Source organism: Chiloscyllium punctatum, chromosome 15 (genome assembly GCF_047496795.1).
Source record: "Chiloscyllium punctatum isolate Juve2018m chromosome 15, sChiPun1.3, whole genome shotgun sequence".
Taxonomy (NCBI): Eukaryota; Metazoa; Chordata; class Chondrichthyes; order Orectolobiformes; family Hemiscylliidae; genus Chiloscyllium; species Chiloscyllium punctatum.
In genome coordinates this window covers 78,891,399-78,905,571 of record NC_092753.1, presented here as the reverse complement: position 1 = coordinate 78,905,571, position 14,173 = coordinate 78,891,399, and the positions used below count along the sequence as shown (strand labels likewise).

The following is a 14,173-nucleotide window of genomic DNA, read 5'->3' as shown; positions in this document are numbered from 1 at the left end:
GCCTCAATGATTGCTCCCAATCTGATATTTCAAACTTTTCCCAGGAGTGTGATTCCACTGGATTCCTGAGATTGCAATCCAGTGTGTACTATTGGACATGTTCCCAACTCTTTTGCTGGCAACTAAGCTGAGCCATGGATTTCTCCAGCTCCAAATGTTCACAGCTGCACCGAGCAAATATTGCTTGTGGACTTCTTTCACCCACACTCTCCGTTGCACTGAACAATTGATGATTCTCAGGGTTTACTTTAAGCTTGGCTGGATGAATGCCAGTGCTTTTCCTGAGACTAAACCCCAATTTCTAGCCACATCTATGACTTCCAGGCTACCTGATCCCTAATTGCTCAGACCCTGATACAGCAGCAGATTTATAGAATAAAGCCTCTTCTCCCTGCTAACAATCCCCTACCTGCCGAACCTTTCACATGGCTGAACTTTTGTGATTATGTTGGTCCCGTGGTCTGATTTTTGTGCCAATCCAGATCCTGTGCTTGCACTTTGTTCATTCCTCAACCCTGCAGATGCTGCCCTGGTGAGGAAGTTGGCCAAACCCTGCAGATGGTTTAAACAATGATATGCAGCCTGAGCTGCACTGCTCTGCGCATGTGCTGAAACTCTGGGGGATCGTAGTCCTTACCCTTTCCCAGAGGAATCCGCATCTGAAAATCAGGTAGTTTAATTTTGTAACAGTGGTAAGAATGTGAAAATTGCATTCTTGGGATATGATTGGAGCAAATAGTATAGGTAGATTTCAGGGGAAGCTGGGCAAGCGTTTGAGGGAGAAAGAAACAGATGGTTATGATGGTTGATTTAGATGAGAAAATATAAGAACAGGCTTGAGGGGACAGGCTGGACCAAGTGGCCTGCAAAAAGCAAACAAGGTGGATCATGGACCTTTTTTGCCAAACAATATAAAATAAAATTCTTTTCATGGGATTCTCTGGCTTGGCCAGCATTTATTGCCCATTTGTTTAGCCCAGAGTCAACCTCATTGCTATGGCACTGGAGTCACATGTAGGCCAGATCAGGTATGAAAGGCAGATTTCCTTCTCCTTGATATTAATGAACTGGCTGTGTTTTTACAGCAATGATTACTTGGCCACCATTAGAACCAAATCTTCATTCCAGATTTTCACTGAGTTCAAATTGACCGTCTGTGCATTCCTTCCGCTTGTGCACAACATGTTTTGCACTGATGGCATTATTCCTGAGAAGAACTTTGAACAGTTGAATCATACACAAATCACTTGTCACATCTCAGTCATTTAATGTGACTATAACTCCTACGTTATGTGTAGTCTACATGAGATTCATATCTTTTGAATTATTGAATCATTTGTAATTTGTTTAGAGCAGAAATGGTTTTGAATTTTAGGGGAAGCCCACACATTATTGTACTTTGAAAGTATGCCCATGCTGCCTTTCAGATTTTGACACTCATGAACAGTTTCCGTTGCACATTTTAGGCACCTATTTTAAAAGCTTGAGTTACATAAACAGAGATAAGTTGTCACTAGCATGCTTCTGCAGTACCTTGTTATATGGCAGCCTGCTTGCAAAGGATAATAGTGACATCTAGTGACTAGAATCTTCTTACATGAAGTTATTTTGTGAGTGGAATCTTGTCAGATGTATATTTGTCCTCCAATTATTCCTCCACACTTTTCATTCAACTTTATCTTTTTTCCACTGCCTCTTTAACATTCAACAGTTTCTCTTCCTTTAATGTTTCATTAGTAATTCTGTGAAATACTGTGGGCAATTGTACTATGTTAAAGCCTCATCGTTTTTGGGAAGATTGGATTTACATTGCTCAAGTTTCCTTGTGGCATTCAGTTGCAGCAGTAGTTATCTGATTTTAAAGTATAAAAGTATAAAAATAAGAAGCTCCTTTAATTCTTGCCTTGACTTTCTCCATACAGGAAGCCTGCCGACTTACAAAATCTGGCGCCTGGCACAAACCCTCCATTTCTGACCTTCAATGGGGAAGTCAAAACAGATGTGAACAAGATAGAAGAATTTCTAGAAGACAAATTGGTACCACCAAGGTATGTTTTTGTATGACTGTGCAGACAATCAATAAAAGTGGCAGAATATTCAATGACATTTAACTAGCTAATCAAGAAAGGTCCCTCAGCCCGATTTGGTGGAGCTTATTTATAATACATTCAGGCCTGAATCTTCAGATATGGATTGGAATCCCTATTTCTGACCCAGATTGGATTACATGTTGCCCACTTACCTTTGGTGCAATTTTTCAGTCAGATATCTGGGCAAGGGGACCTTCACAGCCATAGCACTGTAGATGGTTGGGGGTCTACAACCATTGTCACAGGTTCAGGATACAGGTAAGGGTGTTTCGGACTCAGATGAAGAAACGCTTCTTCAAAGGATAGTGCACCACTGGAAGTGAGATAACGTGAATCCAGAGAAAGTATATTCCTGTCAGGGTGAAAGGAAAGGCTGATAGGTGTAGGGAATGTTGGATGACTAAAGAAATTGAGGGTTTGGTTAAGGAAAAGAAGGAAGTATATGTAAGGTATAGACAGGATAGATCGAGTGAATCCTTAGAAGAGTATAAAGGAAGTAGGAGTATACTTAAGAGGGAAATCAGGAGGGCAAAACAGGGACATGAGATAACTTTGGCCAATAGAATTAAGGAGAATCCAAAGGGTTTTTACAAATACATTAAGGACAAAAAGGTAACTAGGGAGAAAATAGGGCCCTTCAAAGATCAGGAGAAAGTGAGGACTGCAGATGCTGGAGATCAGAATATTCTCCTTGGGAAAAAAAAATATTCTCCTGCTCCTTGGAATTCCTGAAGAAGGGCTCATGCCTGAAACGTCGATTCACCTGCGCCTTGGATGCTGCCTGACCTGCTGCTCTTTTCCAGCAACACATTTTCAGCCCTTCAAAGATCAGCAAGGCAGCCTTTGTGTGGAGCCGCAGAAGATGGGGGAAATACTAAATGAGTATTTTGCATCAGTATTTACTGTGGAAAAGGATATGGAAGATATAGACTGGAGGGAAATAGATGGTGACATCTTGCAAAATGTCCATATTACAGAGGTGGAAGTGCTGGATGTCTTGAAACGGGTAAAGGTGGATAAATCCCCAAGACCTGATCAGGTGTACCCGAGAACTCTGTGGGAAGCTAGAGAAGTGATTGCTGGGCCTCTTGCTGAGATATTTGTATCATCGATAATCACAGGTAAGGTGCTAGAAGACTGGAGGTTGGCAAACATGGTGCCACTGTTTAACAAGGGTGGTAAGGACAACTCAGGGAACTATAGACCAGTGAGCCTGACTTCGGTGGTGGGCAAGTTGTTGGAGGGAATCCTGAGGAACAGGATGTACATGCATTTGGAAAGGCAAGGACTGATTAGGGATAGTAAACATGGCTTTGTGTGTAGGAAATCATGTCTCACAAACTTGATTGAGGTTTTTGAGGAAGTAACAGAGAGGATTGATGAGGGCAGAGCAATAGATGTGATCTATATGGACTTCAGTAAAGCTATCAACAAGGTTCCCCATGGGAGACTGGATAGCAAGGTTAGATCTCATGGAATACAGGGAGAACTAGCCATTTGGATACAGAACTGGCTCAAAGGTAGAAGACAGAGGGTAGTGGTGGAGGGTTGTTTTTCAGACTGGAGGCCTGTGACCAGTGGAGTCCCTCAAGAATCGGTGCTGAGCCCTCTACTTTTTGTCATTTACATAAATGATTTGGATGCAAGCATAAGAGGTACAGTTAGTAAGTTTGCAGATGACACCAAAATTGGAGGTGTAGTGGACAGCGAAGAGGGTTATCTCATATTACAACAGGATCTGGACCAGATGGGACAATGGGCTGAGAAGTGGCAGATGGAGTTTAATTCAGATAAATGCGAAATGCTGCATTTTAGGAAAGCAAATCTTAGCAGGACTTATACACTTAATGGTAAGGTCCTAGGGAGTGTTGCTGAACAAAGAGACCTTGGAGTGCAAGTTCATTGCTCCGTGAAAGTGGAGTCGCAGGTAGATAGGATAGTGAAGAAGGCGTTTGGTATGCTTTCCTTTATTGGTCAGAGTATTGAGTACAGGAGTTGGTAGGTCATGTTGCGGCTGTACAGGAGATTCGTTAGGCCACGGTTGGAATATTGCATGCAGTTCTGGTCTCCTTCCTATCGGAAAGATGTTGTGAAACTTGAAAGGGTTCGAAAAGATTGACAAAGATGTTGCCAGAGTTGGAGGATTTGAGCTACAGGAAGAGGTTGAACAAGCTGGGGCTGTTTTCCCTGGGGCATCAGAGGCTGAGGGGTGACCTTATAGAGGTTTACAAAGTTATGAGGGGCATGGATAGGGTAAATAGGCAAAGTCTTTTCCCTGGGGTTGGGGAGTCCAGAACTAGAGTACATAGGTTTAGGGTGAAAGGGGAAAGATATAAAAGAGACCTAAGGGGCAACTTTTTCACGCAGAGGGTGGTATGGGTATAGAATGAGCTGCCAGAGGAAGTGGTGGAGGCTGGTACAACTGCAATATTTAAGAGGCATTTAGATGGGTATATGAATAGGAAGGGTTTGGAGGGATATGGGCTGGGTGCTGGCAGGTAAGACTAGATTAGGTTGGGATATTTGGTCGGCATGGACGGGTTGGACCGAAGGGTCTGTTTCCATGCTGTACATCTCTATGACTCTATGACTTTATTTGCTATCAGAGAAAGCTGTGGAGGCCAAGTCATTGAATATATGCAAGAAATATTTAGATAAGCTTTAACTTTTAGGCAGAGGGCAGGGAATGATGGGCAGTTTTTGTTATCCAGGATTTAGAGCAGGTTTTAATTTCTCTAACTTTCCCGAGGTAATTGTTCTAGTAAATGAGGTAGAACTCTCCACCTTCTCTGGCTGTAATCCGGAACTGGAGAATTTTTCAAAGTGTTCCAGTGAAAGGGTAATTGCCCATCGGACATTTTAACATCCCAGGCAATTCTCATGGAGTCAGCTGCGATGCAACTTGTGTGGAGGTTATTGTGGAAGTAATGTAGTGTTGCGATGTATGCTTGGGATCATATTACAGGGCTCCAGTAACAGATAGTGGTAGTGCATTGTGATAAGTTAGTTCAATAACTGGGAGCTAATGCTGAAGATGATGGTGTTGTAATATGACAGGTTAGGTGTGATGGAGGGATCCAGTGTGGCAGATGATTAGATTCCCCACAGTGTGGAAACAGGCCCTTTGTCCCAACCAACCCTCCAAAGAGTAGCCCACCCAGACCCATTTCCCCTCTGACTAATGCACCTAAGACTATGGGCAATTTAGCATGGCCAATTCACCTGACTTGCACATCTTTAGACTGTGGGAGGAAACCAACGCAGACACGGGGAGAATGTGCAAACTCCACACAGGCTGGAATCGAACCTGGGACCCTGGTGCTATAAGGCAGCAGTGCTAACCACTGAGCCACCGTGCTGGCCATCTGTGCCATGATTAGTTTAGAAAGACAAAGCAAGCCAGCATGATTGGCTATGCTAATATTACCTGAAAAGCGCGAGACCAACAAATTGTATAAACTGGAGGAGAATAAAGAGTTTGTGGGCAGTCAGGGAAGACATTTTTATGCCTACCACAGCTTTGATTTTGCAAGATTAAAGTTTAATTTTGTGAAGGATTTCCTGTGTCTCCTGGTAATTTTCTATAGAACATTGAGTGATTCTTCCACAACACTTGTGTCCAATCCTTATATGTAACTCCAATCTACATTTTAGTGATAGCTATCTACCCATTGGAAGACCTGGGCCTAATTGTTTGAAGCATAACAAAAGTCATTTTTATATAAAGTCCTCAAGGGGCAAAGTTTTGCTCAACTAGGAGTAACCAGCCTGGTTTCTGCTTGCTTCAGCTCACCATGTTATACCCCTCAGTTGCTGGAAGTACATGCCACTAATGATACTGAGAAAACAAAGAGGGCTAACGATCTGTCTCCTCGAACAGTTAATGTGAAGGATTGGGAAGAGAACAATGGAAAAAGATGAATTGGAATCAAACGATATATAGAAAGAAAAATAAAGTCAGGGAAAGAAAGATTGGGTAGACAAGATCAGGTATTTAGTAACGTATCATTTGGAGTTTGTTCCATTCAAACGAGGAGGGTGTTGCTGGTAAGGCCAGCATTTATTTCCCTTCCCTAATTGCCCTTGAGCTGAATGGCTCACTCAGCTATTTCAGACATCGATTATGAATCAACCACATTGCTGTGAATCTGGAGTCACATGTAAGGATAGCAGTTTCCTTTCCTAAGGGGGCATTAGTGAACCAGATGGGCTTTCCCATTGTGGCCATCATTAGATTTAGGCCTTTTTAAAATTATCAGACCATTCCAGAACATTACCTGGACTGACTAGTAGATTAATAGTGAAGTGATAATACCAGTAGGCCATTGCCTCCCCTTCGAAGTTGTAGAGGAGTTCATTACTTCTACCAAGAAAAGGAAAAAAAAGGCTTTTTTTTAATCACCACCAGAAATCTGAAATCACCTTACAGCCAATGTACTTCTCAAGTAAGTTCACTCTTGTATCATAGCTTACACGGTAATAGAAGAATAAATCCCACAAATAGCCGTGTAATGAACTGATAAAACTCATTGGTTTAAGTTGTACCTTTTCTGGGTCAGGCAGGTTCACTGACATTGCATTAGCAATTATCACTTTGTTGAAAGTATGAGCTTTAACTCTCCACAGCACATTTAATTATTGAGTAAATCCAATAAGCTCTTAAAAATAGTGGAGACGTTAAGGACAAGATGCCACTTACAGAAAGCAAATGGTAGAGAGTGGAATAATCCATGGTGTATCTCTTAATCCCCTGAAATTGCTGGTCACTTCATGCATTAATAGCAGTGTATGTCATCAGCCCAGCATTAATTTTCTAGAAAGATTTAGTCCCATGAAATCCAAGCAGTTTCTTACTGTGGTATTGATGTGGGTATGCTGTCAAATTCCCATGTTCAGTCACACTCACATTAGAGATATTCAGTCAGACGTCTGAGTCCCAATATAAAGATGCAGTGACCAGCTTTCTGGCCCCTCATTGTTGTCCAGTGACTCCTTTGCTGGAAGTTCATTGAGTGAATGGTTATGCATTTGGATGAAATTCTTAACTGGTAAGCAAGAATGTTACCAAAACGTTTGTGTTTTGAAGGAAATGTAAGGACAACAATGTGTTTTTCCAGGTATCCAAAGCTTTCTGCCAGACATCCAGAATCGAATTCAGCAGGAAATGATGTATTTGCGAAGTTTTCAGCATATATTAAAAATGCTCGGAAAGATGCAAATGAAAGTAAGTAAGTAAGACAATTTCAGCCACAGAGAAGAGATATTGGGAGACATATTGCTTGTCCGTCAATACTTGTAAATAGGAAAATCAGCATGTGATGTTTGTAAAAGACATTTGGATAAGTATATGTTTGGAGGGATCGGGGCCAAATGCAGGCAGGTGGAACTAGTTTAGTTTGGGATTATGGTCAGCATGGACTAGTTGGACCGAAGGGTCTGTTTCCGTGCTGTATGACTCTATGATTCTGTAAAACCCCTCTCCCATTACTTATTTTTCTTTTCATTTGACTACAGCTGCTCACTTGCATCCATTATTTCTTAATTAGATAAAGAAAACCAGAGAAGTAGATTTGAGGTATGTTTTCTGTTTTGAAGGTGCTGGTGCAGAAAGCACATATTTAGTTCAGGGATCCACACCCAATGGAACTGGAGTGGGCCATTCAACCTCAGCAGTCAGCTTTGTCATTCTAACATGGCTAATCTGCACCTGAATTCCATTTACCTGTCATAACTCCACATCCTGTGACAGGTTCCCAACAAACATTCATTAATCTCTCTCTCTCTCTTCAAAGTCCCAATTATCTCAGGATCAATACCCTTTTGGGGGAGAGCTGGACATTCTTGTAGTTAGTCATGACTTATGTTAGATGTAAAGGAAAATACATGTGCTCTTACATTGTATGTTACGCAATGACTTTTAATTCCGACCTCAGTGGAGCAGAGCCTCTGCAAGTACTTTCTATCTATTGGATCCAAGCAATCCTCATGTTCTCCTGGAAATATTAGAGAAAGGGTGTAAACAGTAGTAACAAACAAAAGGAGCGAAAGGATTTCTAATTTTGCAGTCTCCCCTACTTATGTTGAAGGTCGTATTGATCCTATAGTCTAGCACCTGGCAATATACCTTCTGTCTAAAGGTGCACAGACTCTTGAATGCCACTGGATGAGCAACAACATTGATGAATTAAATTGCTTCCACCCCTTTTGCACACAGTGTCTATTGTTATTGAGCGTCCTTCTAGTAAATGATATTCCTACCCTTGCTCTTTACTTCTTTGGAAAAACATTGACTTCTGCATGGAATTTTTTGTTCTTGTTTGATTCTAATCTCATTGTTTTAGAGTATCTGGGGTTTGTGGACAGTGCCACCAAGTGGATAAAAACATCTGACAGCACTATGTCATATTTCAGTATGATTTGGACTATAACCTGGTGTTGTGTCATATTTCAGTATGTTTAGAAGTACATTACCGATCACGAGTATGATGAAGTTTACTGTTCTGTCCAGCTCTGAGTAGTATCTTCCATTGCCCTTTGATAATATGAAACGATAAGATGTTGGGCCAGTGGGCTTGAAGTGGTATTATTGGCTGGTGTCAGAGGACTATTGTGGTGCAGAATTAGCATTATTGGCGCATGTACTGAAATGAATACAGTGAAAAGTTTACAAGTTGCCACTCATGTCACCATCTTAGATACAAAGACACCTAGGTACAGATTCTTAAGTACAAAAATATAGAGGAAGAGATGGCAGAAAATAAGCAAATAAAATTGAAGGAAAGAAAAGATGATCAAGAATGAAGGTGGTCAAGATTATTTAGGAGAAAAATATAGAAGAAAGGAACAGAAAATCTGAAACAAGGAGGAAAGCAATTCCTTTACATTTATTTCCCAGAGGTGGGGAACTCAGCAGTGAGCAAGGTTCTCACTGAGTACAATGAATTTCTTTTTCTTCTTTTCTGATGCTTATCAATTACTTTTCTCTTGTTTATTTAGGCTTGGAAAAGGCTTTACTGAAATCGCTGAAAAAACTAGATGATTATTTAAACACACCTTTACCTGAAGAAATTGATGCCAATAGCACAGAGGAAGATATTTGTTCTAATAGAAAATACCTAGATGGAGATTATTTGACCTTGGCAGATTGCAATCTCCTGCCAAAGCTTCACATTATCAAGGTTTGTTTTGATTCTGATAGATACTCGATGACTGTTGAGTGGATATATTATGATTACAACAGTCCCCAGTGAGACAGCACCATTTGTTATTTTAGAAATAAATTGAGCTTGAAATTTTTAGATAGTACAACACAGAACAAGATTATTGAACACACTTAGTCCATGTCAGTTCTTTTGAAAAGAAATCTGGTTAATCCTACTCTTCTGCGATTTCATTGTAAGGTCTCCAAAACAAGAGGGGAACAATATAAAATTATACCATGGCATTCCATTCTTCCTGTTTTTCCATTTCTGTTCAGGTGATGCCTCCTATAAAAGTGTTTCTGAAATGTCTTCCCTTCTTTCCCAACATAGGATTCCTCCCCGCCCCCCCCCTTCATGCCTGATCCATTTCAAATGCGTCTGCTCTGACCCCTTGCCATCCCTGACAGAACCACAATAGGGTTCCCTTTGCCCTTGTTTTCCACCCCACCCAGCCTCTGTGCTCAAAGGATCATCCTTCACTATTTCCAACACCTCCAGCAGAATGTCACTACCAAACACATCTTACAATCCCAACAGTGCAGAAAGAGGCCATTTGGCCCATCGAATTTACACCAACCCTCTGAAGAGCATCACAACCAGACCCCCCTCTCTGTCCCATACCTGTAACGTTGCAGCTACCATGGCCAATCCACCTAGCTGGCACATCCCTTGACACCATGGGGCAATTTAACCTGGCCAATCCACCAAACCTGCATATCTTTGGACTGTGGGAGGAAATTGGAGCATCTGTCAGAAACCCACACAGACATGGGGAGAATATGCAAACTCCACACAGGCAGTCACCCAAGGCTGGAATCGAACCCAGGTCCCTGGCACCGTGAGATAGCAGTGCTAATCACTGAGCCACTGTGCCACGTCTCCTATCAACATTCAGAAGTGACTGTTCTATCAGTGACATCCCGCTCTATTCCTCTATCATTCTGAAATCATGTTGCCTTTCCTTGGCACTTTCTCAAGCAACTGTGAGAGATGAAAGACTTGTTTTTTTCATCTCCTCTGTCCTCATCACCTAAGTTGTGCCTTCCAGGTGAAACAATGATTAATTTGTACTTTTTTCAAAGTGGTCTACTGTATTTGCTGCTCACAATGCAGTCTCCCTCAAGCTGGAGACACCAGACACAGAATTACTGACTGCATGGTGCAACAGCTCCACTCAGTACATGAGCATTACCTGAAGTTTCTCGTTCTTTGTCATTTAATTCACTATCTTGCTCTCATGCTCAGGTCTGCGTCCTAGGCTGTTGTCATGTTCCAGTAAAGCTTAGTACAAGGTGGAGGAACAGTACCTCAAACTCCAGTTAGATACTTTTACATATTCTTACATCCTTCTGGAGCAAAATTGAGAGCATTAACTTTAGAGCATGAACACAGTCCCTCATTTTGATTTTTTTTTGCCATTTGTTGGTTTTGGTATTTTTCACATTTTCATTTCCAATACATTCCATTATTCTGCCATTCATATTCACTCTGGACAAATGTTTTATATCTTTGCTATAATAGTTCGTGCATCATTTGATTTTTATTCCATCACATCTTTTATCATTTTAAATTTTTTTTGACCTCTACATTATTGCAGATATTCCCTTCTGTGTTTCGTCCCTTCTCACCTCCTCTCATCAGATCGCACTCACCACTCTTCTATCTTCCTTCAGTTCTGAAGAGCAGTCATATTCAATTCAAAATATCAGTTTTTATTCTACTCTCCCAAATGCTTTTGAGGCAGAAGGTCATTTGTGAATTTTAAGACTGCAATTGATAGATTTTTTTAGCTCTGAACACAAAATGTTGGCAGAACACCAATATTAGTTTGAGATGCCAATGCCCTTAAAGCGGATTAGAATGAATTGGGAACTAACAAGTGTAGAAACAGATCATCTAAGATCTAATTGAATAGTGGGACAGATGTGAGGGGCTGAATGGTCTGCTCCTAACCCAATTGAATACAGCATATAAAGCTGTCATCAATGCAGTCTTGATGAAGTTGCTAAATGTAGGGATTTATTGTGCTATGGGCCCCAAATATATTGAGGAATTGCTTTAAGATATACCTAGGCACATTTTAAACTACACTTTCTTAAGTCTACAGCGCTGTCTCAGCAGTTTGGGATGTGACCTAGCTAAAAGCAATTCAATATCCCTCAGATCATTTACATTGTAACAGCCAATTTGTTTTTGTTACATTAAGCTGTATTGCCTGTATGTCAAGAATATAAATCAAACAAATGTTTTGTCTCTTTTCCTTCGTTTAGATTGTAGCAATGAAATACCGAAACTTTGAAATCCCAAAGGAAATGACTGGAATTTGGAGATACTTGAACAATGCTTATGAAAGAGAGGAATTTGTAAACACGTGCCCTGCGAATCGTGAGATTCAGATTGCGTATTTAGATGTTGCAAAGAGAATGAAATAAGTCCATTATTGTAACTCAGAATGTAAATATGACGTTTTGCGTGTCAGAGTGCAATTTGTTACTAAATAATCAGTCAAAGTTATTCAGTTTCTAAAACATTGAACAGTGCTACACGTTTTTACCCTTTGCATTTGGAAGATAATTAAAGATGACCTATATGCAATAATTACGCTTAATACTAATGTTCAGTTGATCATTTTATTGAAAAGTAGAACAATTAAGAGAGATGTCATACTGGCAGAAATACAAGTAAGAATTTGGAATGTGTAGTATTACCCTAATCAAAAATGTATTAGTGAAAACTTAGCATCTTAGGAGCAGGACTAGGCTATTTAACTCTTAGTTCCATTATGGAATGAAAATATAGCTGATCAATAACTAATTTCATACCTCTGCCTTTGGCCAACATCCTTAATACATTTAATTAACATTTAAAGTTAAATAATAATCCTGTCCAGATGCACTTAGCCCATTAGTTCCTTGGAATTACACTGCCATTCAATAAGATCATGACTGACCATCTACATCGGCCACACCTTCCAAAACTGTTTACATATCCCTTGATTCCCTTATTTTTCAAAATGCTGTCAATCTTTGATTTGTATATATTAAGTTTTGAACATGATCTCTGTGGTAGACAGTTCTGGTGGCATGCACTTGGGCATGCAAAGTGTCACAGTGGCAGAGACCATTGACTATGACAGAAGATGTATCACAAACAAGTGACTCATTCATGTTTGATGAGTGAGTGGTTCATGATACTCAGTCTTAGCAGGGAGTTTGTGAATGGTAGATTGAAGACAATTCTAATTGAAAACTACATATCAGCGGTGAAACCTAACATTGCGTTCAATTCATGTCCAAAAAAGACCTTCTGAAACACATGGTACCTGGATTGTCAGTAGTGTGGTTGTACCATGTTCTTTAAAGGACTAATTAAAGCATTGTATTACTCAGCAACTAGTTAGATTGATAAATTCTTGATCTCGCAAGGAATTAGGGCTATGGGGCGAGTGCGGATAAGTGGAGTTGAAATGCTCATCATTAATGGCGCATGATTAAATGGCGGAGTGGACTCGATGGGCCAAATGGCCTTACTACCACTCCTATGTCTTATGGTCTTATGGATAATCCTCAATATCAACCAGCAGACCAAACCATAGCATTATTATGTTGATAGATTTTCAAAGTAGAGAATACCACTGATTGGTATTCTCGTTGGTAAATATTTTGCTTACCATAGAGGGGTTATTGTTTCGTATCTATTTCCTATCAAACTATATGGAACTAATGCCAAACATATGTTGTCCTTCTATGCCAAAATTCAGAAAATGCAGGCAGCCTTATTCTGAAGCAAATCAAACATGTGCAGCTCTTCACACAATGAAGGAAGATTAGAGGGCAGTGGAAATAAATGATTATGTATTGAAATTGTGGTTGATGATAGCTCTGACCCCAAATCACTCCCCTCCCGTCACAGTAGCCTGACAGCTATAAATCAACAGTTTATTGAAAAAAAAAAGTTATAAACAGTACTTTATCGTGTACGCCAGACCAAATCTGCAAATCGGAACTTTTAGCTTTAGATAACATTATGGAACAGAAGGAATCCATTATATCTGCGCTTCCTAATGGGGACCAATCCAACCTCATCCCATTTTCTCGACCTTGATCCATAGCAGTTGCAACCTGTGGAAGATGAGAGGATATACATAGCCAATCAGTGGTAGATCATTGAAGGCTGGGAATTAGATATATAAGGAATTTGTTTCATGGTCCAATGCTATCGGAGATTATAGTTGCTGTTAGACATATTTAGAGTGATGGAAATGCCATTAGTTTTACCTGTATATCTGAGGTAGACAGTGTGTTTTTGATTTAGTTTACTTTAAAATAATTTGTACTTTATGTTCTCATCAAACTGATAACATGCTAATTGATAAATTGAATGTTGAATAAATCTTATTTTTCTTTTGCACTTCAGTATTTGCATTTCATTTTAGTTTCTCCTGTTGAAGTTTGTCATGTGTGTGTTTAATTCTGATTCTTCTCACTCTCTGTAATCTTCCCAAATTTCTATATCCTGTGCAAGCCGTGAGATTTTACTAGGTGGGTGAATACGTTGCTAATAGATTACCTGCAAAGATGGTATAACCTGGTGTGTTTGAGTTGTTTTGATTGGTTTACCTTACTGCAGCATCTGTTAGGAAAAGTGAGGACTGCAGATGCTGGAGATCAGAGTTGAGAGTGGGGTGCTGGAAAAGTGCAGTAGGTCAGGCAGCATTCAACAAACAGGAGAATTAACATTTCGGACATAAGCCCTTCATCAGACAGCATCTGTTGTCACTTGAATGAAGATTTACAATGGTTCAGAACAGATGTTGACCTGAGTTGCTTTGATAGTCCATATAAGCACCTTTTGGAAAGCATCCTTCATACAGCTCATTGT

At 40.2% G+C, this 14,173-nt stretch overlaps 1 protein-coding gene across 1 annotated transcript in view; it reads left to right on the top strand.

Moving 5' to 3' along the window:
* Window positions 1-13,702, top strand: part of LOC140486430 (chloride intracellular channel protein 4) — a 64,265-nt gene extending 50,563 nt beyond the window's left edge. The window contains exons 3-6 of the mRNA XM_072585551.1: window positions 1,923-2,048; window positions 7,208-7,314; window positions 9,087-9,268; window positions 11,563-13,702. Coding sequence (XP_072441652.1) covers window positions 1,923-2,048; window positions 7,208-7,314; window positions 9,087-9,268; window positions 11,563-11,724 — 577 coding nt within the window. The 3' untranslated portion in view covers window positions 11,725-13,702. The remainder of the gene's footprint in view (window positions 1-1,922; window positions 2,049-7,207; window positions 7,315-9,086; window positions 9,269-11,562) is intronic.
* The last annotated feature ends 471 nt before the right edge of the window (window positions 13,703-14,173 follow it).